At 44.5% G+C, this 19,778-nt stretch overlaps 1 protein-coding gene across 1 annotated transcript in view; it reads right to left on the bottom strand.

The window, feature by feature from the left end:
- SEC14L5 (SEC14 like lipid binding 5) overlaps nt 1-19,778 on the bottom strand; it is a 31,886-nt gene that overhangs the window by 8,000 nt on the left and 4,108 nt on the right. Inside the window, exons 2-6 of the mRNA XM_059826458.1 lie at nt 8,075-8,224; nt 7,818-7,949; nt 5,813-5,941; nt 4,916-5,135; nt 3,045-3,157 (exon numbers count right to left, since the gene is read on the bottom strand). Coding sequence (XP_059682441.1) covers nt 3,045-3,157; nt 4,916-5,135; nt 5,813-5,941; nt 7,818-7,949; nt 8,075-8,224 — 744 coding nt within the window. The remainder of the gene's footprint in view (nt 1-3,044; nt 3,158-4,915; nt 5,136-5,812; nt 5,942-7,817; nt 7,950-8,074; nt 8,225-19,778) is intronic.

The following is a 19,778-nucleotide window of genomic DNA, read 5'->3' as shown; positions in this document are numbered from 1 at the left end:
TTTATTAGTGGAGCACATGTACTGTTCTACATGGTGTAAAGCCATTGATTGCCAGCTTTAAGTATTTGCAATTTTAACACTGTTTGTTGGGTTTTTTAAAAGCAATGATAAATCTGATTAGAAAGAATAACATCTGTCTTGGGAGGAACAGGGAAGGGATAGTGAAATAGGATGAAGAGGACAAAAATAAGAAGGGACAGTTTCCAAGAAACAGGAGATCTACAAATATTTTTTGACATAGGAATAAGGACATCCCTGCTCCGGATTAAAAGAACAGATTGTCACAGCAAGGTAACAGCCTCTCCACAGAAAACTCAAGTCATGTAGGACAAGTTCCTGATTCTGTATTATTCTGCCAGGCAATCAAGAGAAGCAAACAGGCAAGTAATAAGGGGATTTAGGATGAAGTTTCAATAGCCAGCACCATCCTTCCTATTTGTTCCAGACCGGCTAGGGAACAGAGCTCACAAAGCCTCCACAACAGGTCCAAGGCAGCTCCCAGCCGTCACTAAGAGTGCTCAGCAATCAGCTCTACCTTGCCAAGGTACCTAAACACAACAGCAAGCGGCTGTCAGGAAGCACAAGCGCTTGCACACACTCACAGGGCTCCAAGCACCCAAGAGGCAGTTGGTTTGCTTTTTCTCATGGGCTGTCACTTTTACCTTCTCCAGCTTCCATTCCCCAGCCTCTGACTAGGAGGGCAGAAAAAAAAACCCCAAGCCACAGAACAAAACAGGCAAACAATTAGAACATGCTTCTTCCACCTGAAACCGAGACCCTTGCAGATCACACATGGATAAAGTCTCACTGTCTTACTCTCATCTAGGGCTCATTTTCAGCTGGATACCCAATAGCTGAGATATCTCCTACCACAAAGAAGTCCACACCGTTTTACTGGACAGATCACTGTAGATCTGAAAAGCTTCATGTCCTATATTTCAGAGCATAACTATACCTGGGAATTCTTCCCTGCACCCTTTGTTGTGTCTCTGCTTGTTGTCAAGCCCCTTTTATCTGACAGGAGGTTGAATCAAAGAAGACATGGATCATAATCAATATTTAGTAGAGCAAGATTTAGTAGTTAATCTGTTATTATTAGCAGGTAACCATTCACCCAGTTCACTCACACATACTCACAGTTACCTGGTTAGTTGGGAGGCCAGCCCCAGCTGTTTACTCGGAGGCAGAGCATCACAGCAACATGAGAGCAGCTTGCAGGTAGGTGTTCAGACAGTCCTTCAAGGGGTCCTTTGTTCCATTGGGTGTTTGTATATTCCTGTAGTCTCTACCTGCATCTAGCAGCCACCACGCTCTTGGACATGGTCCAAGTTATACAACCTGTTGATGCTACCGTACGCCAGCGGCCTTGGACAGATTTGGCAGATGTTTGGTGTTCTGAATTTATCAGCTCTTGCAAATTCAGTGTTGTTAGTCTCTGGAGCTTATCAGCTGCTGGGAGACTTTCACACACTACCTCACCACATACTGTTCTTCTCTTCAGCCTGCGGTTTTCTGGTAACTGTTTTCCATCTACATTCATAGGTAACAACAAAACCCACGTGCACACTCACACAGAAGGGGTTGACTTCACGAGTTCAGTAACAACAGAACTAGAGCACTAAATCTTTGTTACGTTTTATTTCTACATGGGTGATCACATTAGTTTTTCCAAGAAAAAAAAAATAGGGTTTTAAAAATCATGTTTAAAACTCCTTATACTCCGATAAGACATGCTCTCTCAGCTCTGAGAAAGATCAGTAAGGCATGCAGAAAGTACTGGCAAAGCTCCTTGCAAACAGTAGCCTCCTTTGGAAAGGCCAGTTAAAAGCAAAAAATAAAACTAAAATCTTCCAAAACCCATGAATGCAGAGTACCTCCTAAGCCATTCTGTATGACTGACGGAGCAGTTAGCTTCTAAGCCAGGAAGCTATTACTATTGAAACCTTATCTAGCTGTACTCTGTTTTCAAGGGAGATCACTTTCTCCAACCATCCTTCTCCCGTTTTCCTTTCTTCCTAAGCACTCTTTATCTACCCAGCCCACCCAATTACTCTGTTGCTATCCTTGGTCCTTCCTTCCTTCCCACCCAATCTCTCTCCAGCAGGAAATCCGGAGTTAGATCCCTCTAGAGGCATTCAAGCTGTCCTGGGTCTTTTATTTCCTCAGCCAGATACCACTTACCCTCTTGGCCTGATATAGAGACTCCCCTTCAACCAGGAGGAGCCCAGGCAGCTGCTGAATGCTACAGCAAAGCAAAGGTGCATCTAGTCCACAGTACCTGTGTGACTTTTCAGGGAAAAATGTTTCCACCTATATTAGCTGGCCAGCTCCAGCTGTACTTGCTCCAATCGAGTGCTCTCAGCTCCTTTACTTTGGAGGCTTATACAACGTACCTCACACCATAAGGTGAGACTACGTCTACTTCCCGAATCCTGTGTGGTTTTGAAATAGTACGTTTTGATAAAGGAGATTAAAACAAGAAGGGAATGAAATCGCCTCAAAAGAATCCAGCCCTTGGCTGTACAAGCTTCGACAACCTGCCTGATGCAACGCGCCCAGCACGCTGCTGACGCGCAGCGGCTGAGAGCTCGGTGCTACCCGCTGCCTCTCTGCTGTGCAGCGGCTGCCCAGAGAGAGGGGACGCACCACCAGTGCAGCTAGCCATTTCTCCCACTCCATCCCACAGGTCTTGGGAAACACAACCTGTCCAGAGAGGCCGGTCTGGGCCACCAAGCCCCGGTCAACGCCTGCTCTGAGTACACTGCAAAGGCACTATGCTTGGGGACCATAGAGTAGCCTTTTCAATACTGCCAGAACTGAACGGGGCAATGCCGGTGCAGCCTGTGATACTGTTGGATCCTGCTGCAAGGTCACGCAGACCATTCTCAACGCCTGGCCTTTTACCTAACCTTGCCCAAAGAGTTGAGTCTCAACACACAAATTTTCCGTGACCCTGGGTTTTATTGTGGGGTTGAAGGCACACAAGCTATGAGAAAAACTGCGTTCAGGCTTGCAAAAGGGTGCTCTCTGCCTCACCTACCCACCTTGCCTTTGTGCGTTTCTTGAAGCCACTGGCGAAGGCGGATCAAGCAACTCTCTTGCATTGGAGTCAGCTGGCCCAGATAGCGTTCAATGTAATCAGCATCTAATTTGTCAGCTGGAGAAAAAAAAAAAAAAGAACAATTCAGAGGAGACTTGGCATAGCCAGAAAGGAGATATGCAGTTATTTCTACACATCAGGTTACTTTGATTTACACTAGAACGCAGAAGCCCTCATTTTAGCTGCCTGAGGGAAGTGAGTGAGTGATATTCTCATGGTGATTAGGGCATGAGGACACAGAGAGCTTGTAAGGTATCAAAGCTAGATCACTCCACCTGCCCCTTAGAACACTAATATTTCATTCAACCCTGAACTGCTCCAGCAGGAGCTTTAAAAAAAAAATAAAATAACAGGAGCTCTGGCACTCATCTCATTAACCACTCCAAGACCTGGGTACTTAAATCCCCTGGTGTCCTAAAGATCTCACGCACGATTCCAATGACAAGAGGCTAAAAAGCAGATAGCTGAAAAGTGAAATGTTATTCTGCTTACAGACAGCAGAGGGAAAGGGAGAATAACACTACCGTTTCTGACAGCGAGGGAGATTTTTGGCATGAGAAGACCTGTGCATACCAGCAGCTCAAGGTCCCTCTAGATCAGAGACAAAGGACAAGGGGTTTGAGTCTGCCAGCATTCAGAGACAGAAGCAGATGTGCCACCTGAGGCTTATATATGCAGATAGCAGCAAGGAGAACGCGGTAGCCAAAGGGGAGCAGCACAGGCCAGTAGCTGTGCTGGAGGCATGCAGGCGCATGAGGAGGAGGACCTCTGAGCCAGCTCTTCATCAGGCAGGATTTTTTTTCCCAGCAGATACCATTAACTACAGAATAAGGCCTGGACGCTCACAGGATATGCTGTTGCTGACTGATAATACAAAAATTATATTCGATAAGTGCTATGCCCCCACCGAAACCACAGAGCTAGCAAGCTGGGGAGCAGTCCCAGGGAAGCTAATCACTTCCTAAACATGAAATATAAGCAGAAAAACAAGAGCTACTCTCCTCTTCTGCTAGATGGGAACTGCCACTCTTAGATTAACTCTACTCTCAAAGCACATGAACATTTCTTATAGTCAGCTCCTCTGTGGATTTCAATCCTTTTTCCAGATGGATTCAAACACAGAGAAGCTACCAGGGAAGGTCTGATGAGACCAGAACCAGCGATAGTTCCGAATGCCAAGCTTTTTCCCTAGTTACACTCAGCAAAACAAGTGCTGTCTTTCCTTCTGAGGAATGACAGCTTTTATTTCTAATAGCACAGCTCTAAATTAAAATGACCCTCCTATTTCTTTTTGTCAGAGAAGAATTTTATTTAGTCTAGAAGATATCATCAGATCAACACACAGAAAGATAAGTCCGATTTAAGCATTTTGTGTGAGAAATGCATTAGGCAACGCTCCGCAAGTTTGTCTTGGCTTGATATAGGGGCAAAAACCATCCAAACCAATCCCCAAGAACGTTAATTTTGAAACAACCAAAACATTTCATTATAATTCAGTTATAGCATAACTCAAGATACCTTTAAGTTTCTCCAATTTAAAGTATAAAATACCTTAAAGGTGAGATCAAACCCAAGGGTTTTTTCAAGCTCAAAGAAAAACATACTGCCTGCACAGTTTTTCTTGGCTTTTCAATTTTGGGAAAAAAAAGTTCCATTGTTTGTGTTTTTCTTGAAGAAAGAAAATAACTTTCCCTCCTCTCTATCCACAATCCAGAAGGAAAACCTCATGCCAAAAAAATAAAAATAAACTCATTAGTCAGTGCTACTCAAGGCATCTAGATTGCCAGCAGCTGCTACTGCCTGGGCAGCGCATACCATCAGGGCTGACAGCCTCTGCCGGAGGGCAGGAGCTGCCAGTTTGCTCTTTGGTAGTTCCACGAGCCCCAGACTCAAGCGGTAGGTCATCAGCATCCTGTCCAACAGCCGGGCTTTGCTCATCCTTCTGTCTGCACACTGGGGGAGGCGTCCAGCGGGGGATGAATGTGATCCCTTGGGAGATCAACTCCTTCAGATAGTGTTCAATCACTTCCTTGCCCTGAAGGGGGAAAACTCTCATTAGGGAAAAAAACAACCCCATCTCCCCAAAACCAGCAAGGTGCAGAAGAGTTTTCCTCAGGACAGATGACTAATGCTGTTAGAGATAAACAAAAGGGAAATATTTGTCTCTTTCCATCTGCATGACCCTGTTGGAAAAATTTCAGTACGAAAGCACCATACGAATAGCCAATTAGAACAGTGGCCAAATTCCAACGCTATGGATGCGGCTACCTTTACAACACTTTTATCCCATTCTCCGGCTCCCAAACCATCAGTTAGCTGCCCTGTTCCTCTGCAGCCCAGGGGAAAAGGCCACCAAAAGAAAGTGTCTCTGCCCAAGCTACTGGAGAGACAGGGCACTGATTTTTACCCAGAACTTTCTCTTCCTGCGTGAGAACAGTGTCCTCAGTGTCTGAGGAGCCTGGCACCCACAGCATCCACTGCGATCCTCCTCTGGTACAGCCTGCTCCCTCCCCTGCACAGACACATTCCAGCGAGCAGATTGTTTTTGCTCATCGCACACTGGCTTTTTCTTCGTTTGCCCTACTGAGGGATTTCAGAGACACATGCGAGTGTATAAAACTATAGTGGGTCTATTTTACAGAAAAGAAAAGAGGCATGCTGAGAGCAGGCATTCAATTTTGGTTTTACAGCATGAAGGGAAGCCCATCTTACCCGCTTGATGTTTGAAGTGTACTGCTTCATGGCAATTTTTTCCACCGTGCTTTCAAAGCCAAAAAATGACTTGATGTCGAGAGATGCAGACTGTTCAAAGCAAGTCCACTCTTCATTCTCAGGGTGAACCTAAGCCCGAAGATACACATATGGTTGAATGGCAGCAGATAGTTCACATTATGACTGGGCCCTTGCCTGCGGTACCAAACTGACTATTTAATCTCAAGAGCTACAGAGTGAGGGGGCAGAAGAGGCTTCCTATGAGGCACCGACAGACCCACATTTAACAGTCAGTTTAATTCTCCCAAAGTAAGAGAAGCACATCATGAACTGGACATACGGACATTTGTGGTTAACCCAGCATTCTTCAGGTGCACAAGGAAAATCAAGATTAAACCCCATCTCTGCGCCACCAGACCTGAACATTAATATTCATAGCAGAAGTTGCACTAAAATACTAGTGAGACTGCCCGCTTGAAACCATCGTGTCAAGATCTCCTTACGGAAAGAGAGGGACAGCCTCTCAGAGCACGCAATTCAAAACCCCTACATCTGCAAAGGAAGAAACACGCAAGTTTTTTTCCTGGTTTTGGATAGGAAACTCAGCCACTAATGTGAGTTTTCCCCCCAAAACACAGGAAACATGGCAGCATGGGGAGTTTCCCCACCGTCAGTTCAATAGCCACCTTTCCTCTCTAGCCGTTTCCCCTCAATTACTCTATATATGGTAAAAACCTACATCATCTTTTCCTCTTTTAAACTTAACCCTCTTCTGAGAGGGCTCTGCCTTTTCTCTGTAGGTGCTGCTGTTCACAATCTGACATGAAAGAAAAAAACTCCAGCCCCCACACAAAGATATGAGCTCTATAAAGGACACAAGTTCCCCCAGGGGAGATATTAAGTAACTGCAAGAGCAGGATCATATTTCTCCAAGTTGTTTCAGAGAACACCGCAGAAAAGGAAAGATGAGAATAAACCTGTTTCCGGTGCACTCTGGCAGGGAAAAGGGAACTGGTAAAAATAGAGCAGGGAACCATCTTGAGGATGCAGACAGCTAGCTCCTGCCCTGTTCCAGGAAAAGCGTTCCCCTCAAAGCCCAGTTGCTGACGTTTCCTTCTGAAGGACTCGAGCCGGAGGCAACACAGCCAAAATCGGCAAGTGCAACAATGTCTGAGCGATTCCAGAGTTGACCTGGGAGCATTTCAGATCTGTCAGCGCCTTTCACAATGATGGAAGTTTGATTTACTGTAGTTTTTAGGAAGCCCCATGTAGCCACCAAGTGATCTCTGGCTCAGGAAACCCCCTCACCATCCAAAACATTAATAGCTTTTCAACTCTCTGTCTTGCTTGAAATAGAAGCTACTTACAGTTTGCTTACTCCCAAGAAGCTGAGCTGTTGTCCAGTTGCCAAAGGGGCAGGTAAGTAACAGGATCTGGACTTTTGTTTAGTGAACAAAAAGCAGTATCTGATTGCTTCCAGAAACAGATGAAGCTATTTAATGGTGACTGAGCCCTAATAGCACAATTACAATGAAATGGCACACTGTTGCTGAAGACACAGCCACAAAATGAGACATCCCAGGCCACAAATAGGCTCAAGACCTTTCTCCAAATATTTAGAGCATGAAGATCATGACAAGATGCTAAAACTTTCACTTATTTGTGGGCAAAACTAACTGCCAGACTTTCCTCTGGCCCTCATCATAATAGATACTAAAGAAACTCAGGGAACATCATCAGTTCTGGAGCACCAACCGTGTTTTCTACTCTCACCCTAGGGCCTAATAGGCCAATCAGAGAATCACAATCAACCTAAAAAAGCTTCAAGCCCTACAAAAGCACTGGAAAAAGCCCGCACCCTGAGCCCCAATGGCCTTCCAGTCTAAGAGTATCTAACCATATTACACAACAGTACAGTGTTCAAATTCATTCAAGCAACTTCACCCTGTATTAGCATGTGACTTTCAACACTTCCTTCACAGCCAAGTAGAAACAAGGCACTTACTGAGTAGCTACAAGTCTCAAGGACGACAACACGGTTGGCAAAAGTCTCATTGTGGGCTTCAATGCGGAGAGTTCGCTCTTTCCAGTTCACGGTGTTTTTCTGGATGAAGAAAACATACTCTACCCCTGCAATCTGAGAAGGATGAAGAACCAAAAGGAGAGGCAAAAAAAAGACAGAGAAAGAGTAACTTTAGGAGCCTTTATCTGTCTGAGCCAGCCAACAAAAGCCAGGACTCTCTGCCCCTAGGTTCCACTTGCCTTCTTTAGCAGCCTAGGAGCATCCACGTTCAGTTTGCAGCTCCGTTCAATGATATGTATAGCTCCGTCATCACTCCTGGATTCATGCAGGATTTCACTCCCCAGGAAGACTGGGATCTCTGGACATGTAGGAAAGCGCTTTTCATATGCCTGGAAGTGAAAAGAAAACAAATTTCAGCTTCTGAGTAGATCAACTTTAACTCTTTCTGAATGAATTCTTTTCCTTCCAGCGATAGTCCAACAAAACAGATGTCCTTCACCTCTGAGAAAAGGCAAGCCAATGCAGGGGTTGACATTAAAGCAAAATCATTCTGAACAGAGCCAGCATCCACTCAGGTCAGTCATCAAGCTAAGCATGTCTTAACATAACTTTTCTTTCACACATGAAGTAGAAACAAAAGCCTGTTAAAGAGTACAGGGAAAGGACTTGTAACAACTTAACATCAGGAACCTAATCTTTAGCCAGCAAAAGCAAGCACAGCTCTGTTGATTTCTGTTAGCTAAAGACTTGACCCAGAGATAATAATATTCAAGTCAGACATATTGCCTGTATGAAGAACCTATTTAAAAATATTGAATACTCCTGTGCCTTAAAATGTGATGTGTCAAATAGTTCTAGACCATCAAGGGTAAGACCACCATATCTGGTCACTCTTTTGCCTTGATTTATCCCTTTCTAAAACAATTCTGTCCTGGTTCTGAAATCTTCCTTGTTTTAATTAACACACATCCCTCTGTAAAGCCTTTTATCCAAAGCTGCTTTATCAGCTCTATCAAAAATCCAGCTTCCCATGGCACTTGCAGCAAACAAAGTTAACTTGCATAAATGCTACCTACTGTTGCTCCTCTTTCCGTAACTTCTCCATCTCTCATTATATTGCAAGATCTTTGCCGGATGGAATGTTTTCCTTGGATTTCTGAAAAATGCCTTGCATGTTGAGATGCTATTGTAAATATGTAATTGAAGCAACACTAGCACAAGCTGCACAAGTAGCCCAGGATTCAACTACATCTGTGACAGGAGGAGAAACCGTGCTCTTCCCACTGCACTCTTGGAGAGCTACACCATTTTGGGCATAAGATTTTTTGCTATCATTCCACAGATGAGCCTAACCTCTCAGAACTGCTGCCATCTTCCCGTCTTCTGTAAGACACAATTTTCTGCAGCACATAATTCTCTCACGAGCATTTATATTTTTATCTACCACAAAAGAAAATATTAATGTGGTAACGATCAAGATCAGCTCATTGTCAGCACACGCACAGCACCATGGGCACGCTCAGGGGTGGCTGCATTCTCCGTTACCAGAGCAGTTTAAAGGCTGGTTGCCCCTGTACGTATTCATGCAGCCTGGTGCTGTGAATAATACCTGCTCTTAAAATAGCTCAGGCACTTAAGGACACATTCCGTATCTCCTGCTCCTAGATCTCTGAACGGAATAGAAGTTATTTCAGATTATCGTGTTGCTCTGGTATCAGGAGGAAAGTGCAAGCAGACTACCAGCTGAATTCTGGCCATGAACAAAGCGCACAGGTCTTTAAATCATCCTCTCCAAGTCGCTGAGTAACATTCTGCTTGCTTTGCCACATTTCTTGGAGAACTTTCCCCCTATCTGTGAGGCCTCTACCTGTGCTTTTCTCTCCTGATCACAACTCAAGTGTTTTAGATAAATAAGGCTTCCCATGGCAAGTGACTGTTTCCAGCACCAATCCACTCGGCTTCATAAACTAAAAGCACACTCTTTGCTTTAAGCAGCCTCAGAGCGCTTCCAGCTACCCGCTCCCGGTATACTGCGCTTTCCTCAAGGGTCACAGAGCGTAAGGCACGCATCCCTCATTACCCACTCTCCGATATCTGCAGTTGCCAGCACATTAATCTTCTCAGGCAAAGTTAATACTTCCTACTTGTGCTCTTCCTACCTGCCCTCTCCCAATCCTCCAGACTCCAAACCACCATCCAGCCTATCTCGAGGTCAAAGCCTTTACCCTCTTCTCCCTTGCTAATCTATTCTATTCTAGCACGCACAAGCGGGAGTCTTTCCAGGCCACCCATTCTTAGTTACTAGTCTCTGCATTCAGGCAGTAGAAGCTGTGAACACCTTTGTAGGCCACTGGAATACCAGAACATTTAGCAACTATTTTTCAGCTGTTTGTCCCGTGCCACTTCTTACACATGCCCTTATCACACTTGCGAACAGTGTAAATGAAAACCCTACCCTAAAAGAAGGCTGCCCCAGTTAATCCTATGATATTGGAAAATAGGAGCTAGTGCAGAGGCTAGACAACACCTTGAGTGCCAGAAGATCACATGAGAATGGTACTAGGATTGTCCATAAGCTTGACAGAAAATCACAAGTCCACCTGAATACCCCTAAAATCCCGCACCTCCATTCCTGCAAGGAGGACCAGGCCCTCCTCACCCTCAGCTACGCAGCACCATATCCCTTGCTGCCTGAACTCAGGCACGCTCTCCACCACCTTGGCTCATAGCTCCAGGCAAGCAGGTAACACTGTACAGTCCAGGGCTCCGCATTCAATGACCAAGGACTAACCGTAGGAAGCAAAGGCTGAGCCAACACCATCTATTTCTCCGGGTCAGGATTAGGGCTGGCCAAGGATTTCTTGCCCCAAGTACTCATGATTCCAACAGATTTAAGAGGTGTGAAGCAGCTGTGCCATGAACATTTGAGGGAGTTTGCAGAGAAACAAGCGCTGTTCTACTAGGACAGCAAATGATTGAAGCACAGACACCCTCCAAAGGCCTCACTTCAACAGCTTCACCAGGAGTACTGAGCTGTAAGTGTCTTTCTCGCCACTGAAAGCCTATAAGGGCCAATCTGAAGCCCCCCACACCACCACTGAATCCAGGTACCTCTGGCTCTGATTTGAAGACCAAGCCACTGGATCTCAACACACAGTTGGTTTTTTTTGTCCTCTAACTACACACTTGAGCCAGCTGGAGACAGGCTTCCTAATAAACTGTCATTAAATCTAGCAAACCCAAGACCAGGACAACTACTAACAGAGTGCAGTCACTATTTCGGACAGCTAAACAACATCTGGAGAACAAAGAAAGGCCAGGGCAGAGAGGCACATGTCTATATGCACAGCCCTGGTGATGTAACTAAGATAACCGCCCAAACCCATCACCTAAATAGGTGGAACATTTCCATATTTGAGAAAATATCAACATGCAAAAAGGATTCTAAGTCCTTTGCTAATCTCCTTTGCACAACGACTCTAAAAATACAGCAGCCGAAGATGCCTGAGATCATATGAAGGACAGCTGAAGCACCACGCTGCAGTCACTATAAAGTTGTACCGTTAACATGCCTGATCTTTCATCACTGAAGAGACTGAGCCATCAGGAGAGCAATCCACCTTTTGCACCCAGCATCCTCTGGCCAAAATCAGTTTCTATACACAACAGTACCTTTTTGCTCCAACAGAGAAACTGAGGGAAACCAAAGACAGAGAAATATTTTAAATTTTTCAAGCCCTTGCCAGAACTAGTTGTTATTTTCTCCTCCTCTATGATTCTGCAGAGCACAAGGTGAACAACAGAATGTCCCAGTCAAATGAAAGGTACAGATTACTTAATATTAGCTTGTTTTAATACTTTGGCTGCTCATCTGCCTGCATTTGCTCTTTCATCTCCTTGCTGCAGTAACTCTGCACTGACTAGTATATAGGAACTACGATTTGTCTCTCCCTTCTCTGCCCCTCCTTCCCCAGAGGGAATAACAGCAGTATTGTGCCACTACTTTCTCTTCCGTGCGTACCCACAATATTGCTTTAAGACAACCACCTTGATGACCGAAGTCTTGAATAGGATCAAATATGTATATAAAACAAATGGCTCCACAAAACCACTCCCTCCCTTCTTCTAAACTCCATTGGGATTAACATGTACAGGCTGAACGAGCTAACACTTTGTGCACCTACTGCAAATCTTCCAGCCCAAGCAAGCCAACATGTCACGCCAAATCCTGGCTTGGGCTCCTTTTCTAGCGCGATCAGTCTCTAAGTATTGACTTCACACCGGATCGGACTGAATAAAATCCCCAAGCAGTTGCACAGCAGCAGGAGCTGTCTAGGCAAGCCAGAGGACTGTATACACCTGATTCACCAAGCAAATGATCTCAACCACCCAGTTTACATTAGTTATTTTCTTCAAGGTTCAGATTAACATCCTTTTTTCACCCAAAACAAGCATTTCACAAAAGCTGGCAGTTCAGGCCTACCAGTACCCTTCCCTAAATCAAGCTGTTTTTTCCGATTTCTTGCAAAAGAATTGTTGTAAAAAACAGTGCAATGTTGTTTTTTTGTAGTGGACTGTATCCATAATGTGACTAACATACATACAAATGTCATTTAAATCTTTGCAGTTATCTCCCTCAGACTGTAATTACACATTAAATTTCACAAGAGAACTGAGTAAAGACAGAGGGATTTGGGGTCTGTTTGAACTCATATTTTGCTTGGAAATATAACCAATTGTTTTCGGGTGCATTTAAAGTGTAAAAAATAAATAAATCATTTAGATACAGATGACAGCCTGTTGGAATTAAAAAATTCAAAAAAGTAGAAAATAAATGAAAAAATTTACAAGTGAAACAATTTCAAGCTAAAAAAATTTAAAACATGCAGGAAAGTCATAACAGCTACTCAAGGTTTCAGTAGTGTCAGATCTTCCTTTCAGACTGAAGGAAGACTAGGGAAATTTGTGCAAGACTGCAGCGCATGTGTTTGTGTGAACGGGCCACTGGCACCATTGGCCCCGCTATCCCAAAGCGCCTCAGCAAATGTGCTGCGGCAACACATGTGGCCAAGCGGCCACGGGGGACTGCCACGGCACGGGGTGCTGGAGCGGGGGGCTCTCCACCCTTACTGCATAAATCCAGATTAGCGGTAGCACAGACAAGGCTATTTCAAACTGCTTACACAGTGACGTCTGCTTCCCAGTCTAAGACCCCTTGGTGCCACAGGAGCTGACAAATCATTAATCGCACCGAGCAACGTGATATGGCTGACTATGAAATCAGTAAAGAGTGCCTTGACCAAGGTTTTGCCCTGCAGTCTCCTGGGAGATGCATCTGAGTGGTTTTACCTATGCTGGCCAAACAGTTTATGCGACCAGCACAGTGATAGATGAAAATACCTTGTGAGAAGAGAGTCTTTGAGGACAATGCAAGGAAGCCACACTTAAGTCTCTGAAATTGTTGGTCAAATACACAATAACCAGCACAAAGAAATGCATCTGTGAGAAGAGATGGCGCCGAAGGTCAGCCAGATGCCAAACAACAAGTGATACAAGAATACAAGTGTCAAAACCAAAAAAAAAAAGACATTCGAAAGTCTCACAACCACAGAGAAAAGGGGAAATTACCCTCCTCTACAAGCCCTCTATTTCACCTGCTTAACCCCTTCCCTTCCAGAGCACAGAAGTCCTCTCTGAGTCCTTCACCTTCCTACTACCAAGGTGTTATGGATATTGACGGTGCAAGTGTGCTCCTGCTCCCCGCTCCAGTTTCATCTCCTGTAGACTGACAATAGCCGTAGCACTGCTGTTTTCTGTAAGATCCAGAGAACATGGCTGGAGGGCAGGATCTTTTATAACAGCTACTCCCGTTACTCCTCTGCGGATTTCAACACCCTCTTCTAGCAAGTGACCTTGAAGTCAATTACACAACAGAGGCCTTAGGAATCCAAAACAACAGGGACATCCAAGCACTGAATTACTGCATGAAACAAAACACCTCAAAAACCAAACTCTCCTGCACACATCGAGGCTCCTGGCAGTTTCTTCCAGCCCAGCGTCTGCTGGGTCCTGAGTGGTTCCAACGTGCTCCAACGAGAGGCTGCTTTTGTTAGATGATCTCGTTTCATACTTTAATATCCTAGAGGGAATGTCATCCTCTCAGTCTTGGGACTGTAAACCAACTCCAAGGGCAGCAGTTCTGCCTTTCTCCCCACACCAGTCACTTAAGAGAGATGATTCTTCAAGCTTCTCGCTAATACACAGCAAACAGGTAGACTGGTTTGGATTTTCCCTATCAGCACGCAGATCCTTTAGCAAAGTAAATATCCAGTGCTTGCGTGCTAAATGCTGCTGTCCACGAAGTCATGCAGAAACGTACCGAGCTATTTTGGAACAGCGGTTGGCAGGAAAACATTCATCTTCTACTTGGTAAGTGACGCTCTGAAATGGCTGCACGGCCATCGTGTCTTTAGGGTTTGTTTGGGTTTTTTTATACTGGTAGGGCTTCCTTAGTGATGGCATCATGGAGATCTGAGGTTTCAGATTTGAGCAAGAAAATGCATGGAAAAAAACATGGACTGACTCTTGTATGATGCCAAGATGAACTTGAGAGGGATCTTCAAGAGTATAAAAGCTCAGCTATTGGGGAAAGTTGTGTTGTGCAGAACACATGAAGGAACTAAACTGTTATTCACCTGATGTAGACAGAAACCGTTATAGTCAATATTATATGACTATGTTACAAGGATAAGACTTCACCCTTGTGCTAAGAGCTAAACCACTTCAAACTACCACAATCAAACACAGAGTTTAAATCTGTATTAATGAGATTCCTCAAGGTCGTGTTACAGCCGTGTGCAGTTTCCCAGGATAAAGGAAGAAAATGTACATCTATATTCAGATGAACAGGAAATGAGGAGGAGAAACAATATCAAGTTTTGAGCTAAAGATGTCCAGATCATCATCCCTTTGAAAAGAGATGATGAGAAGCAAGATAAGACCCCTCATCACTTTTAAGTAGGAAGTGGATGCATTTGGACTACCTTTTGAGCAGCTCTAACGATAGATAAATACCTCTCTCCAGATTGAGGTGTTTTCAGATTGTGGCCTTCTAGGAAAAAGTAATCATTTTATCTTGCAGTTCCTCCTTCTCCTTAGTCTAACTGCTGAAGGGAACCACAGGGTCTGCATACGTATTCACCAGACACAAGAATCCCTTTGCTTTGTAATCACTAGAACAGATACCTGCTTCTCACTAGCCATAGTAGTGCAAGATAAAATACATGTAGAACAATTAGGAGTGGGGAGGGATCAAATGGATATTTGGAGTGCAGAAATGCACCAAAGTCAGGGAAAAGGGAACTTCATTTTAAGGAGGTGTGCAGCATCTGCAAAGTAGTGGAAAAAGTCTTTGGGGCCTGAGAAAAACACACTTTTGCTGGAAAGAAGAAAAAAAAGATTTGCCAATGAGAAGTCCACTGGACCACAGCACCCAGGCTCCAAACATTGACCCAGTGTTATCTCTCCCTGGACTACAGCCAATAATTTGCCTCATTTCTTCAGATTTTGGTGAAAGAAACAATTCACGGAGCAGCAGCTGTCTATTTACAATACAGACACAACTGAGTGACACAGCAAACCTACTAAAACCAGGACATGTGCTGCAGCTGCACAAAGCTAACTCAAGAAACTACCAACGTGCCTGAGCTCCTGTCTGAGAAGAAACAATATCCCATTCAAGCTATTCTGCTATAGCATCCTCCTCTGCTTACCAGAGAGAAGAAACTTGGTGGCAGAGCAGTTCAAATCACAAACAGCACAACGCATTGGCCTTTACAAATAGCTATGGAAGCGACGCCTCATCCAGGAACCATTGCTAGCTGCTTGGACACATTTGCCACAGTCCATCGTGGAAAGAGACAGGTACACCGAGATAGGAAGGCAAGGAAGCAGACATCTCAGGTGACTAACACCTTAAAGAGCAAAACACAGCAATCAAGTGTTACATCACACTTACTGCTCAGTGAATCACCCCAAAAATCAAAAAGGCTGGCTTACAAAGTAATGCCTAGTTGGAAGGACAATCTGTCTTTGCCAGAAGCTGCTGTGAGAATTTATACAAACTGACTATAATTCAGGGTCAAACTTGAGCAGGTCACTGTGCTTAGCAGTTTTAAAAAAAACAAACAAACCATGCTGGTTGAGATGTAACAATTGATGATGGTTCTAAAATTTTCTCACCTCTTCTAGTCCCTGCTCAAGAGCTTATTATTCATCTTCTGCACCTACACATTCAGTAGAAGAGAGAAGGGTCTTTGAGTCACTACTGAAATACAAGATAATGTCGATACCTCCAACTATGTTGTGTCTCCTTGTGCTATGCTGCAGTGCCACTGAACTACAGCTTACTTCAGAGCTCATCTATTCCAGCACGAGACTGCACTGATCAGATGAGGCTTGAGACACAACTCAACCTTCAAGGAAATAAGCCTCCATGTTGCACCTGGAGAAGGAGATTAAAGAAAACAGGGACTACCCTGTACAGACTCTTTGAATGACTGTAAATCTTCTCTCCAATACACACATGGTGCCAGCACCACCCACTCCTAAACCATTCTTGCCCAGCAAATGGAGTCTTAGCAGTGGCAAAGCAAAGCTATCAGAGACTTGTATGATCCCCACAAGACACACTAAGTAGGCCAGATGTGCAGACGTTGCCAGCAGTTCTCCAGCACTCTGAATAAGTAGTTCTTCCACCTGCTTCGTGCAGCTGTGGTAAACAGCACTCAAACATTTTCTACTCACTTGAGGGGAAACGTCCCCCACCATAATCTCAAGAGAAACGTCAGCTCTTTGCTCAGCCTGACTACTGCTCACTCTCGACCTGCTTAATATCAGGAGGAGGTGGTGGCAGGGCATAGGGACCCAACACATGAATACAGCTGTGGAGAATCATCCCAGCTGACAGAGAGATGATTACTTTCAGACTTTTGTTGCCAAATGCTTCTCAGCAGTAAGATGATGGGATATTTATAGTGTATCTTGACAGCATGGTTTCAAACCATCAAGTCACACTGAAGCATCATGTCTTGAGTCAACACTAGATCCTCTGTAAATGCATGAAATGTTAACCCAGTAGCTTCTGACAGTCACAACAAACTTGCCTTCAAAACATGGCAAAAAGAAGAGACAAGGGAAGCTGCCTTCTTTAAAACACCTGGCACAGACTGTGGCTGCAGAGAGACCATCCACATCCAAAGAGATGTTTGTACTCAAGAAGCAAGTTCTACAGACCTAATAATCCTGCCAGAGGGAGCAGAGTCTGTTTTGGAGGGGAGTATCCATTTCTTAATCACTGCTCAGATAACTATCGGGACATTTCATGTCATGTGTGACATGGATTGAACACCAAAGACTAACTATTTTGAAACATTTTCCTCCTTGCACATTGGTTCTCTCTCAATCTCTAGGGTACTGCCAACCAGAAATACCGTTTCAGACAGTATCTGAAAACTGTCATTATCTATGTCACAGCAGCTCCAAAGGAGCTTTCGAGCACTGGGCATACAGGCTACACACTGCAAAGCTCTACCCCGTGTCACCTGCAGCTATCCAAGGACACAGTGGGTAGCAGGCCACTGCAGGAACCTCTTCTCTGGCACTCCTGCAGACGCTGCACTTAGAGCTCCACTCCAATCTCTTCGGCTACTCTGCACAGCCTTCTGATCAGCTGCACCATCACTGCTGCTTCAGAGGGATTCCAGCTGCCAGAAACCGCTCCGCTCTCCCTGCGGCAAGCGCTCTTCTGGTTCCAGAGTTCACACTTGAAAGCTATGGACCGGCATCAAATATTTTAGTTAAGATGCTACTTTTCTTTTTCTAAAACCAGCCTGTGATGGTACTAAAATAATGACAGCAACTTGGAGCTTCAGATGGGGATATTCCAGTCTGTAATCACAATTAAGTGTGTAGGAACCCCCAAAAATGTATTCTGTGGTGCATCTGTGCTGTAGGCACTGTAAGATCTTGCACTGTAGTTGACCTAGACAGCCCATCTGCATATCTTAGGGAGCGAGACAGCAGCAGCCTTTCTGAGACCTGGATGGGCTGTGAACAGACACATTGAACTTGTCACTCCAAACAAACTCACGGAACTAACATGATCCTTGCTAGACATCAGTCTGCTTGTACATTATACTGCTTTCACACACCGTTTTATCTGTGACCACACACACACACCACTTTATCTGTTACCAATGTGTACTGCAAGCTGTTTGGGTCACGCTGTGGTGCCTACCCAGCAAAAAAGGGCTCGGAACTTCTGTTGCAAAAGCATCACCGCATCAGTCAGTGAAATATTGAATCCTTTAAGACACCACGGCATTAGAGAGAGCATGCACAATATATCAGGATTTAAGCAGTCTCTTTATACACTCAAAGTGCTAAATGCAACAGGAACAAGTCATTAAATAAAGCTACTTGAAGATCTAACATCTTTAACACAACGCATGCTGATGCTGGAAAGGCACAAAAAAATAATTTTGAAAAGGTGTATGGAAAGCAATTCTAGCTCTCACAACCTGAACTTCAGTATTCAGAGTTTCTTCTCCCGCAGCTAAACCTGACAGCTAAAATAGCAAGGAGCGGCTTTCAATTAGACTGCATATACCAGCCTCCCAACCCTGCTGGCACAAAAAAAAACATTGAGACAATTGTGAAATGCATTTGATGCATTTTGATTTTAATTGTACTGGATGTTTGACTCCTGCATGTAACTGTGGGCCAGATCCTCAACTGCTGTAAATGACCAAAACTTCAGTGGCCGCAAAGCAGCTTTGCCAGCTTGCAAATAGCTGGTGTAGTCAAGGCTGATCTGCTGGTGGATTATTTAGGGGTAAGAGTGAGGACCCCTGCCAAATCCAGTGACTATCATCAAGACTGCTTCAGTAGGGTCAGGCATGTGAGAAAGACATCTCACACAGGGAGCACGGACGTTCACTTTGGTGGGCTACAACCCTGTGTTACAGGATGAGAGAGTAAAGATGATGGAGGAGGAATACCTTCTGCTGCTTAGTCCACGTGAAGTAATTTCTGACTCTAAATATACCTGCAACATTTGTAGCCTGAACTAAATTTGCCACCCAGCTTGTTAGCACCCCGGACACTCAAACCATACTGAGAAGAAACAGAAGAATACGTCATTAGTTTCCTACTTTATCTTACCTGAAAAATTAAAAACTCCAGATCAACTAAATGCAAAGAACACTGAATTGCCACTAAAACTAGAAAAGAGAGTCCCAGAGCTGCTTGGAAGTACAGGTGGCAGGCCAGGACCTCAGACGACCAAGCTTTCACTTGCAGACACAGGCAGGGGAATCATGAGCTGCCACCTAACAGATCTATTAGAGAGTATGAGCAATGCTCGAGATAAGAAATGCCGGTATACCACACACGCACACACAGAACAACCACCCCCCCACCCCAAACTAATGTTGCACATGGCAGAAGCACCCTAGGCTGAAGAGTACCACTCAATCAGTGCAGTGAGAGACATACACCACTGCTGTCCATGCACGCGTTTTCAAAAGACTGGGCTCTCAGCTGCTCATGTATGTGTCAACACATGCCGTGGGCAGCACCAAGAAATGAGGTCAAGGAGAAAGAAGCACTGACTCGCATTGTGCACATGTGGGGCTCAAGAGCAGTTCGGTCTTAAGCACGGAGTACAACTGGTACATGTGATGAGAGCTGATGCTACCGCAGGCTTCCAAATGCCTGATCTTTATTCTGTCTTTTCAAGACAGGACATATTTTTAGATAACAGTAGTAAACCACTCAAAGGCTGCAAACATAAAGCCAATATCCTGTATGCAGTAAGCTTAAATGTCAAGTTACATATATATATGAATATTTTCACACATACATATAGCTTTTTAGCTTTTA

This window comes from Gavia stellata, chromosome 18 (genome assembly GCF_030936135.1).
Source record: "Gavia stellata isolate bGavSte3 chromosome 18, bGavSte3.hap2, whole genome shotgun sequence".
NCBI classification, from domain to species: Eukaryota; Metazoa; Chordata; class Aves; order Gaviiformes; family Gaviidae; genus Gavia; species Gavia stellata.
Note: the sequence above shows the minus strand (reverse complement) of the source record. Positions and strands in the feature narration are given on the sequence as shown.